At 35.5% G+C, this 12,394-nt stretch overlaps 1 protein-coding gene across 1 annotated transcript; it reads right to left on the reverse strand.

Annotated features, from left to right (window-relative positions):
- Nucleotides 1–1,768: 1,768 nt before the first annotated feature.
- On the reverse strand, nt 1,769–12,092 carry LOC105048693 (cold-regulated protein 27). The gene is made up of 6 exons (XM_010928098.4): nt 11,963–12,092; nt 11,812–11,882; nt 8,999–9,190; nt 8,606–8,897; nt 2,536–2,651; nt 1,769–2,421 (listed from the first exon to the last, which is right to left on the reverse strand). Exons 2-6 carry the CDS (start codon nt 11,875–11,877, stop codon nt 2,260–2,262), a joined length of 828 nt encoding a protein of 275 aa, XP_010926400.1. The 5' UTR covers nt 11,878–11,882; nt 11,963–12,092; the 3' UTR covers nt 1,769–2,259.
- Nucleotides 12,093–12,394: the final 302 nt, after the last annotated feature.

A 12,394-nucleotide genomic window follows, 5' to 3' on the forward strand; every position in this document is an offset into this window, starting at 1 on the left:
CGTTATCTTTCAAGATTGCCAGGTGATGCATCAAATATAACCTCGATTCATTTCTTCACGGAGAGAGAAAGAAGGGAAACTGAAACAACGTATTTGTATCTCTATGGATGTAAGAGATGGGTATTAAAAAGGATACGAAAATTGGTATCTATATTTATTTTGAGCGGATGTACGTAAAAATTAGATATTGATCAAAAATTATTTGAATAGGTTCGATTTTTGGATAGAATTCATTGATAGAAATAAATATAAATGATGTAATCACAAATGGTAGGACCAGAATACACAACAGATCTTATTCTAGGCACGAAGTCGAGATAAAGATTTGAGATATGATTACTAAAGGAGACTAATCTGATCGTAGAATTTGAGTCACAAGTCTAAATGGACGTGTATTAAAATATTAAAATCAATTCTTTAATAACAAAATTTATAAAATAATAAATTTAATAAATTTTTATATTGAATACCACCATTACTCTTTATCTGCAACATATATAAAAGATAATTATGAATTATTTATTTTTTAGAGAGCTCGTAGAAAAATTACATGTAAATATTGGAATATATAAAAGTTGTTAATTTTTTAAAATATTTTAAACATGTATTCTTTTTCTATTTTTATCAAGAAAAAATATTTTTTATGAAAATAATTAACCAATAAAATATAAAATATCATAACATGTATCAAATGGTTATATTTAATGGTATGATTGAGATTTCAAAATAAGTAAAATGAACCATTGTTGCAAAATGAAATTGAATGTTGTAGCCTAATGCCTACCACCCAAGTAACAGGTCGCAAGTTTGATTCCAAGTATGGGAACTCATTTTCAGCAGTAAAAAGGACATGCCTCTCACCACCTACATTGTGGCCTCATATTGGCTTGATAGCATATGCATTTGGTATTTCGGAGATCAATCAAAAATAGAATTGTATAACAAGATCTTGGGTAGAGATATATAATATTTTCATAGGAAAATTAATATTTTAAGGAGGGACCAAATACTCATATTTCCTTGAAGGATAAGGTATTACGAGTCATACACTCAATACGTAGATCCAAGTATCAACAGCAAATTCTCTTATGCAACCATTAAGAGAGTTGTTCAACATTAGTAGCAATTAGCATACAACTTGTGCATTCATTGGAAGGAAATACTCATTATGTTCTCCTTATCCCTAAATACCACCACTAAATAGCACATAGGCTGTCGACCAAAATCTAAGAGCTCCTCAAACAGATATTTGAGCCCCAAATATTAACATGATCATTTGGTCTTTTAGGATACCACCATCTATCCCTTTTCTGTCTTCTTTTGAGAACAAGGAAGCAAAAGCCACCCCACGACCTAAACTACTAGATATCTAGGGAATCCAAGTCCAAACTGTCCAAATAAAGCCAGAAGTTGGACAAGTCCAATACTCCAAACTAGTCCAAGAGTCCGTAGTCCCATCATTACTTGACTCCTGTACCATCTCATGAAACAGCTAAACATTCTTGAGAGACACTTGGCTTCACTGTTACTATATCTATTATGGATACCGCGGTGAAGCATATAATCCTCTTTCCCAGCAGAGAGATTGCAGCAAAGAGAAAGCAGAATGCAGCATGGTTCCAAACTCAGCACAAAGTAAGAAGCACGGACATCCAACCAGGACTCCAATCCTTTGAATGGTCTAAACCTGCTTATTATTTCAATTATAAAAGAACAGCTAGTCATCTATATATTTTTACAAATAACTTTCAAGGATAGCCTCATGCAATTCATGACAAGCATCAGCTACAGGCTGTTGTAATATAATACTGAAAAATATTTCATCCACTAAACCGGCAAACAACATATAATAAAGCTGAAAAAACTATCATGATTTAAATACTACAGCTCTCCAATCTTATGCACACATCCTATGGACATCTGAAAAAGAAAGAGAGGGCTCGGTGCTACCAGCATCAGCTACCATTCCTTGCAAACCATGTATGCATATCTCAAAGCTTACATAGCAGCATCAACCTTTTTTTCTTTTTCTTTTTCTTTTTTTTTTCAAGAACTTAGAAAGGGTTGATTATAGCATCAACTTAAGATCTATATTTACAATCTCTGGAAGGCTCTTTACAATTCTTCATGTCTGACTTCACATCTGCATCTCATCAAAAAGACTATCTTCAGATTACAATGTAGTGCTTAACCTGTTAAATTATCTGCACTACTACTCTTGTACCATGTTCCACTTCACGTTAGCTGAAATTCAACCATTCAATTCCAGATCTTTGAATGATCTGGAGGCTCAGATTCCACTGGCAGTAAGCTTGGTGTTATATCAGCTGCTTTACTGCTACATTCTGCATTGCTTTCATTTAGACAAGCATGATTCTTACCAGAACTTGGTGTTTCATGCGATTTCCCAGATGGAACGACCTGAAAAGGATCCAAGAAGCAGATACTTGTGAGAACTTCCGGTAGGAAAATTCATTTTAAACTAAGCTTCGAGATCTATAGCAAGAAACAAGACCAAAAGAGTCAACCAATTACTTGATCATTATCCAGCCTATCAACAATTGCGGTCCTCGGTCTTTTTTTCCTGTATGTTGTACTTGATTGTTCCATTCCTTCAAACTCACCATCAACAAAATTCTGATCTGATACCTCTGTAGAAATTCACAAATTTTACCCTATTTGACCACATGTCAAGAAAAATAAAAATATTTTGGAGAAACTGCATACAAATCTTGACCTCACCCTCTCTTTCTTTTATATAATAAGGAGAGTACGAGACACTGGATCACCTAAGTTGGAGGCAACACACATGTAGCAAATCATCTGGTAGACAATAGACTGGAAGGACAGCACAGATTTGGAGACCATACAGTTGTTCAGAGCATCATCTAGACATCTCAAACGTCAAGTTAAAGAGGCTGCAGGTTTTAAATGTCAGATCTACTGGGATAGATTCAGATTTGTGGGATGAACTTCTTTTTTGAGTAAATCTCATCATCCTTGACTTTATAAATGTCCCTACAAAAATCGCTTAAGGCTAGACCCATCATGACAAGAAACCTAAAAGTCTGGTTAACAATATTTTTCAACTGTTCATTATGGCGGTGATTTTTCAGGTGCACTCTTATAGATCATCTAATATTGAGTAATGAACTTAGCAGATAAGCAAACATGAATTTGGAACTACATTTGGATAATATGGATGTAAGATTAGTAGAGTCAGATTTTCTCTCTCAAAAAAAAGGGAAAAAGAAAAAGAAGAACAATAACAAGAAGAATAAGAAAAATGAAGAGGATGATGGTGTTACCATCACCTAGTAGAGAGAAAAAAAGCCAACAACGTCCAAATGAAGACACATGCTTGGAATTCAGTAATATGAGTTGAAGATAAGGGAAATGACTAAACCACATGTCACTGCAAAAATAAAGCACAGCATATCAAGAAGATCAACTAGCAAGTGCAAGTGTTACTGAAGACAACTGTAACCAACTTGGGCAATAGACCAAGCTTGAAATGTGTTTTCCTAAGCATTTCACCAGGGGAATTATTTCATCTTTTCTTTGAAATGATTGGTGGGACCACCACCATTCTCAGAAAAAAGGTAAGGAGAACTACAGTGGAAAATAGTGCATCTCATGAATCTCCGTACCTAATAATTTCTGCCGTACGAACCTCCATCTGTTCTTCTTATATACAGATTTTGCAATGAAGAAGATGACTGTTTTCTCAATAAAAAACTTACACAAAAGTCCCAAAATCTAAATCCCTTGGTTCTTTAAATTAATTGATATTCTCTTTTTGGTACAACTAATCAATATGCTTTATGCCGAGTCACACAAGATTCTATAGAACCCCAAGTAACAATTCTCAGTGCCTGGTTTGCTAAAAATCCATAAATTTGGAAAAGTGAATCTCAAATACTATTGCACAAGGAGCCATCAATTAGTTCTCTGATGAATATCAATTTGATCTGTCTACCTGTTGTCATATTCCCCTAATCATGCCCAATTTGTTGCCCTTGCTGCTGAGCTCTTATTTGTGGAGCAGAATAACTGCTCTATCAAAACCATTGCTTGCTTCAGACATCATTATCGCCCAAGCCTTTTCCCATTAAATACGTGGTTGGATAAAAAGCATGACTCAAAGCATAGAAGGCTCAATATATTGAATAAATTTTACAACAGTTGTCAAACTGAAATCAACCCTTTAAAAATCGGTGCCAAGTTCTCAGCTAAGGCAAATCTAGGCAAGAAGAGGGGCTTGCATGAAGCCTATACGGGAAGTTGGCAGGTTTGTGGATCTGCTTTATGGTTGCAGCATAAGAATGCAACCAAGGATCAACTCTCCAAAATTCACCGAGACTTGGAAAGATTCTAGAATAAGGGGGACAGAAGATGATAACTTTTGTACTAGGAAATTATATTCATTCAAAAGGCACAAATAAGCCAAAATGTCCAATGAAAAGCACCACAAGATTCGACATAGGACAAATAAGAACCATTGATATGCTGTTTTGATCACAACTAAAAATGCAATGACAAAAGTTGCACCATGATGTTAATATCAATTTAACCTTTAATCAAATTATAATGCTGATTCCAATCATATCAACCATAAGAGAAACCTCTCTTGGCATTTTGCACATTAAATAATAATGATTCATGGCCATATTGCACAACCCTCTCCCTCCTTGAAGGATAAACCTACCAAAATTCCATAGAAAAGATTGTTGATGTCAAAATATAATTGTTAAAGACAGCTGCTAAATTCCAACAAACTGTTTTAGCTCAACTATCATAATAGAAAATTGGTTCTCTAAAAAAAATTCTTTATCCTTCTCAAAGGTCCATATTCCAAACACTTATTTATTTGAGACCCAAATTAAGCTTGTAATACTAAAAACTCTCAGGATTCTGCATATATACTTTTACGTGCCCTTATAGGCTTGAGATTCGCTGTCCTCCCATCTCATAACAGTTTTCTCATGTTGGGAACAGTGGCTTGCACTTTTCAGCACAACAATCCAAAAATTAAAGCTCCTTGGAGAACAACATTTACAAATAAAGAAGAAAGGAGGTAAATTATTGCACCAATTTTGATAAGAAATAACAAATAAATAAATGTTGGTAAATTATTGCACCAAAGTTGATAAGAAATAACTAATAAATAAATGTTTACATAAATATCTGTTCATGCGTGCGTGCGTGCATGTGCTCGTGCAGCTGTAAAATCTCCAAGCTAGGCTCTTTATGCACTTATAAAGAAGATCATCCCAAACAACAAAATCAGTCAACACGTATACAATTATAAAAAAAACTTATCCCTAATCAACTTTCAACAAAGACCCCAGAAATGGCTGGCCAAGTGAGTTCTTTGTCATGCAACTACAGATTGCATCTGATTTCTAATAATATTGTTCTCATGGATCTAATGTTGCAGTTTAATCTTATACTCCCACTGGCCCAGCCATGGTCTTCCTCGGTGTTACTTTTCATATAAATAACTAATAAAACTTTATATGCAACATGGGGAACTAAAAACATTTGTTTATATGAATAAGGTGATTCTAAAGGATAGGAATCCTTTAAATAGAAAGTCAGCTTAGATAGAGTCACCAGGGATTTATTTATTACATCTAAAGAAAACCTTCAGTAAGCAAACCAAAATCTGTTAGAAAATTATATGCAGTATCATTTCATTATGGTGGATTTTGTATTCCCTCTTCTTATTTTCTTTAAAAAAAATCTTGCTCTCCTTTAGTTTTCTGTTTATCTTCCTAACATGATCATCATGCTTCTCACAATACTGGTGGTAATCAAACACTAAGAAATTCAAGTTAAGAGGACTTTTTGAGGTGCTGACTGCAAAGTTCAAGGCTATACTGGCTGATCTCAGATAAGGATAATTGCATTCATCTCAATTTTCTCTTCCTACTCAATATCATTAGGAATCATATGATGACTTGAATCCTCCATATATGCACAGTGAATCAGCCAACTTCATCTTAATTTTCATCCTTATAAAGGCTATAAATCAACAAAATGGCAAGAGATTGTTGAATCCTATTATGATTAAGATAGAGATTAGGCAAAATAGAATTAGCATATTTTTTGAAGTCGAAGAAGTGACAGAGACTCCTAAAATTCAAATGCAGGATGAGAATATCAAGCCAAATAAACCTATATCAAAAAAAAAAAAAAAATTTCTGGCAGCAAACCCATGACATGAGTTGGAAAATACAAGACTCAGGCATAACTTTTCAAGACAGTTTGAAGCAGGACCATTTGGCCTCCTCAATTGGACACTAATGAAGTGATGCAATTAAAAATCACCAGCTCATCACCTTTAAAACTGAAGTAGGCAAAAGCAGTTGTTGAGGGGGGAAACAACTATGAATCATTAACCAATTAAGGACTTGTGCATCATTGGTCTATGAAAGAAGACATCAGCATGTTCTGAGTCTTCTGATCTATGTTCCCCTTCATCTTAAACCTTTTTTTTTCTTTTGAGAAAACCATTCATCTTAAATCTAAACACGTTTAATTTTTCCAATTAAAACTCTCAAGATTTTTACATGCTCGGGACAAGAGAACTTTCCCTTGTTCTGCAGCCATAAACAATAATAAGCAGTTAGAACATGACCAAGTTAACTTTCTTCATCTCTATGGAAACAAATTATTATGGTTTCAATGATGACCACCCTTATTAATATTCTTCTCTCACAGATAAAGAACTCCATCAACAGTTTCCTAAGCATCAGTCAGACATGCTGTGGAGTTGAAACCCCTTTGTTCATGATCTCACAATGCAAAGTCATTAGTCTCATCCACTCTCCTGATAATTCTCTTAAACGATTTGGTGGCCACGCCATCATGCCACCAGCACATGATACCTTTATATATATATATATATATATATATATATATATGAGAACAGCACATGATACTTCAATCCTTTCTAACACCACAAAAACTTCCCCTTCTCTGTCCTGTCCTAACTGTTCTCTTCTACCCAAGGTTTGAATTACACCCTTATCAGATGAATTTGAAGAGCCACCACAATGCTACACACTATCACTCATCCATCTAACTGCAATGTTCTCCTCCATGCCTCATCCTTGTTTTCCATCCAAAGAATTTCAAAGCCTCAGCCTCAAGCTTTTAATTGCCCCAATCAATACTTGTTCATTGAAGGGGCCATTGCATTGCTTGATGCAGTGGTAAAAGGCTTGGGCTAACAAGTGCAATGGCGATGGTTCAAGTCATGGGGCAGCCACTCAATACAAAAAAAGGCCAAAAATTAGGACTCTTCCCCAGTTTTGCCCCTCCCTGGACCCAAGATCACTGGAACCAGAACCAGGTAATGTCCTGAAACAACTCTTGACTCAGTACCTGAACCTATTCCACATACAAGATTTTCTTCCATGAAATCAAGACATGCACTTAAACAAACTATCTATAATATGTACCTACTACACCAACAATTTTTATCTCAAAACTCCCACAACACATGAACACAAGGTGAGATATGCTTCAGTTGAACAGTAGTGCAGAATTGGCTGCCATATTTTTAGTAGACCCAAAACTTATACTAAGACCAAGAAAATATTGAAGAACCTCCAAACACTGAAGAACCATATCCACAACAGTGAAAGTGGAAGAAGCGTACAAAGTCAAATGACGAGCTAAACAAGCAAGAAAAAGTCAGGACCCATTAATAAAGGGGAGTAAGAGGGCAGAAGGATACAAAGACTTACCTTAATTAATAATTATGGTTGCCACCACCACCATTCTCCCTTTAGAAATGTCTTCCATTACCAGAAACAAACTCTAGTAGATTTTAGATCCATTGTTACCTCCAGAAACTAGCATAGGCCTTACACGAAGACCTGCAAATGTTCTCAGAAAGGAAATACCCGCCCCACGATAAGAAATGTTCTCATCCTAAGAGGAGGAATAGCATAGTTCACAGAGATTAGGGCAAAGGTGGGTCTTCATGACATTAGAGCAAGCTTTACGAATAAGGCATGCGATGTAGGAGAGGAGCAACTATTTGTAGAGAAGAAAACTAGACAGGATGGCAGGGAAGTATTTTCTCATGCTTGAACTCGCTAGAGACTTAGCTTTGATAGGATACAATGTCAAATGAGAGTATGAAATATATATCTATGATAGGAGGAATTAGACTTGCTAGTTATGGTTGTTAATGGTTATACTGGTAAGGAAAATCATCAAAATATTAGAGGACAAACAACATTTTTTGGAGATATAATTCCTCTAGGTTTGGATACTTTAATCTTGAAGAAAACAAACAAGCTCATGATTATATGCCAAAATTTTCTTCTTTTATAATCAAATGCATTTTTAGAGAGAGCAATAATGTAATAGTTGTTATTTTATTAGTGTTATTATAGTTTGGTACGTTCAGTGATGTTTACTATGGCACAACAGATAGACTAAAAGATATTCCAAAATAACAAAGATAAAAAATGTCATAATATAAGAATATTTGAGTTAAGTAAGGAGAAAAATAAACATCAAAGCAATTTGTGAATGATAATTGAAGGAAGAAAGAGTTAAGGCACAGAAAAGTTAAAAGAGGCACCTGTAGTGCTCCCAACAGAATCTTGACAACATATGTGAGAGCAGGCTAGAGGCTGTTTTGTTCTTGTTGCTTCTCTTCCATGCCTCCGAGCTGCTAGGATTGATTGCCTGGCCAAGAGCTTGTCATCCACCTGGTATGATGCAGGACGTGTCTCTTTTCCAATGGAAGGTGATCTAAAATGCTGAATCCATGGATTCGAAGACAAAGAACAAGAATCATTCCCAAAGTCTATGCGACTTTTGGCCCTCTCAGATTTTAGATTCTCCCAGCAGCCTCTCTGCAGGACCTTAAACTGCAAATTCACATGTTTAAATTAATAAAAAAAATTGGAAAGGTTGTAGGGAATTGCTAACAGATCAAAGAAACAGGAGGCAAAAAAGGATTTGTCAATACCTGACCAGATGTGAAGACTTTGGCATTTGATCCAGATGAATTTCTGTGTTTTTGTGTTCTTGGCAGCCAGCCAAGCAAGTTCTCTGAATTGCATTCACTGCTGTATAACTGATTAACAAATGATGCTTCTATAGAAGTAAGATAAAGACCGTGCTTCTCGTCTGTCCATCCAGTTGACCCAGAATCTACCACCTGAGGCCCATAAAAAAGAAAGCTTGTAATGTCATAGTTCCAAATTAGGTGAACCAACTACATGAATGAAAAAAAATAAAGCATCAGAAGCTGCGGTAATAGCAAAAGAAGTTAGAATTAAAAACTTCATTCAGTTATATAAATAGTGAAAGAAAAAAATGAAGAAGAAGAAGAAAAGCACATGTCAAAGACATCCTTCTGATTGTGAAAAAAATGAACATCTAATTCCATCAAAACTGACAGCAATATGCAACACTTTTACATCTGTGCTGTACAGGGCTATCAATAAACTCACAGACTTGCCCTACCAGAACTGACTCAGAATCATAGGCCTATAGATACAAAGTTAGACTCCAAAGTTAGATCCTTAAAACATTTGGGTTCCCAGGGCTAACAAGATATTGGTGCGCACTTGGTAGGGACTTAGATCCAGTCTAGATTCAATCCAAACCTGATAAGCATCAGATAGAACATGACTCTAGACATACCCAGATCCAACCCATAGACAGGTCTTATGAAATCTCACCGATGCAGAATTAAACCTGACACAGTTATTGGATAGGTTTGGGTCAAAATTCAGAATGGAACCCTGTAAAAAGTCAGGCTCTGGATTGAGAGGTATCTGAGACCAGTCTGACCTGATGGCACCCATATCAGCTGTGAAACACTAAATTCTAGTCATTCTTAGATAAAAGCTATACCAGTAAAGGCAGCTATTCTAAATTAAACATATTCTGGCCATTCTTAGAGACTGTAATAACTATATAAAATTAAGAGTCTAAATCAAGAGAACAAAAGAATAATTTTCCTCAATGTATATGGAAATTAGGACACATGCGATCAATGTAAATAGAAATGGCAAACAAGTTTTAGAAATATATAAAGTCTTTATGATCTTCACTTTATAGCATATTATGTTTTATTTACTTAAGTTGGCAAAAAAATAAAAACATTCCTAAGAGTAATTAAAAAAAATCTACAGGAATGTAGACAGCAAAATGAATACGACAATTCCATAAGATGACTGAATACAAATAAGCAAATAAACTCCATATGATTCCAAACTGTGATCTAAAATGGAAGAACCGGGCACCAAGTTTTGTCTATCTCTGTTTAAAGCATATTCTTCAAAGCTGAAAGACATCATACAGAACTCATAATATCAGAAGCTAGAATGTATAGAAAGAATAAATTTTAGTGGGCAAAGGTATAAACTAACTCCAAAATGAAAAAAGAAATAAAATACCAAAAGAATACATAAAGTCCAATATGATAAACAGAAAATAAAAGCTTCTACCAAAAAAAAAAAAACAAAATCCTATCTTAATGAGTGATTTCTCTCCATGAAAAATACATTATTCTGCATATGAAAAATGCAATATAGAACTTCAGCGCCATAAAGGAGTATAATCTAACAAAAAGTGCAAAAACTTCACTGAAAAGTTTCTCTATTCAACGAGGGCAAGAAGAAATTCCAGTTAACAACAAAAACATTAGGAAGAAACAGTAACAAGTGCATGATTATACATGGAATGATATATGCTTCCAATAAAAAATAAACCACTATACACTTTTTTCTTTTTCTCAGAAAAAGGATGAGGAAGACCCCTAACTTCTAGTTTTCATTTAGACGATGAGAAGAACAACAGAGCTCCTTGACCTTGGGAAAGATGCTACAAGCAAAATATCTAACTCAACATACAAACAACTTAGTCCAGTTTAAGCAGGGGTCTGCCACTAGGGGAATCGTTCAGCCCACCTGATTGGACCAGTTTAAGCAGCTGAATCTCATTATTCTAACTTGTGATTCTTCTCCAGCTGAAATTTAGAATTATTTTTTCATCTTCTATTGAAAGAAAAATTGAAGAAACTTTCTATCCTGTAGTTAAAGATTTTTTTTTTACGATCTGAAAGAGAATTAACATTCCTGTATTTTTCTACCTATTATACTGAATAGAGTCCTCTCCATTTTTTCTTCTTCTTACTACACTTTCCCTTGATCTGGCCTTCAGGAAAGGGCAAAAGAGTTGCCCCTACATATTGCAGACTTGATCTCAGGCACAAAATTTCCTGCAGAATTCAAAGTTATCTCAGATCAATTCTGAAAAAATTTCAGATATGAGGCTAAAAATGTCAACTTTGCAAGTGAGCATAATTTGCATGTCGGATTTACCAACATCAGGACATCTAATTAGGATTAAAAATATCTAATAGAAAAGAATCCTCAACCAGCCTTAGCTAGTTTCTTAGGGTCATGGAAGGGTACCAGTCAAAAATGATGCTGGTTTTACAAGGCTTATCATCATGAAGCCATAACCAAGGCTCAATCTTCTTCCCTATACTACTAAATTCAGTTCATTCTTCATCAAAAAACAACGCCCTTTCTCAAACAATCCATCAATTAGTACTAAAACAACAGATCCACATACACAACGAGAATAAATATTCCCTATTGTGAAGCACAACAACACAACGGAATAAAACGCTATAAACCAAATTTCCTCATCAAAAACCTTCGAACGAAAATCAAATCTACATCAAAACAAATATCTAAAAGAAGAACACCTTCTCGCAGGACAAAAAAAAAAAAGAAGTAGAGGAAACAAGACTGTATCAACTACCTTGCTCGGGCTCTCGATCCCGGAAACCTCGGCCTTGATCGGCCGATTCGACGAATTATCACCCATCTTTCCTGCCAAGAAAAAGCTATCTACGCCTCAACTTTTTTATTTAAAAAAAACAAACCAAAGGAAAAAGGTGGAAGAAACGAACCAAAACTCCTCGATTTATAGTGCTCGTAATTGCCTCTAGGATCACCGGCGGAGAACGGAACGCCGGAAGGTGGAGAATTGAGAACAAGGGGTATCCAAACCAAGGTCTTTATCCGGCGTGGCGCTGCTTTTACACGTGGCGGCGACGTTTGGAGGGTGACACGTAGCGACGGGCATAATATCTTGGGGCTAGATATTTTGAGGTGCGAAAAGATCTCCGGTACTCTTACCAAAAAAAAAAAAATCTCCGGTTCTGTGATGATGACGTGGCAGCTGTCCGTCTCCCTTGTCGTCTGCGGCTCTCACTTTTTCGTTTTTTTTAAAGTCTTATCTTTTACTCTAACCTGTCTCAATGTGGACTTGCAGCCATAATTTACAATGTCATCTACTCAAGCGTCATGATTTTATCCCGGCAAAAATTAGCCTTGTGTTG

This window comes from Elaeis guineensis, chromosome 7 (assembly GCF_000442705.2).
Source record: "Elaeis guineensis isolate ETL-2024a chromosome 7, EG11, whole genome shotgun sequence".
NCBI classification, from domain to species: domain Eukaryota; kingdom Viridiplantae; phylum Streptophyta; class Magnoliopsida; order Arecales; family Arecaceae; genus Elaeis; species Elaeis guineensis.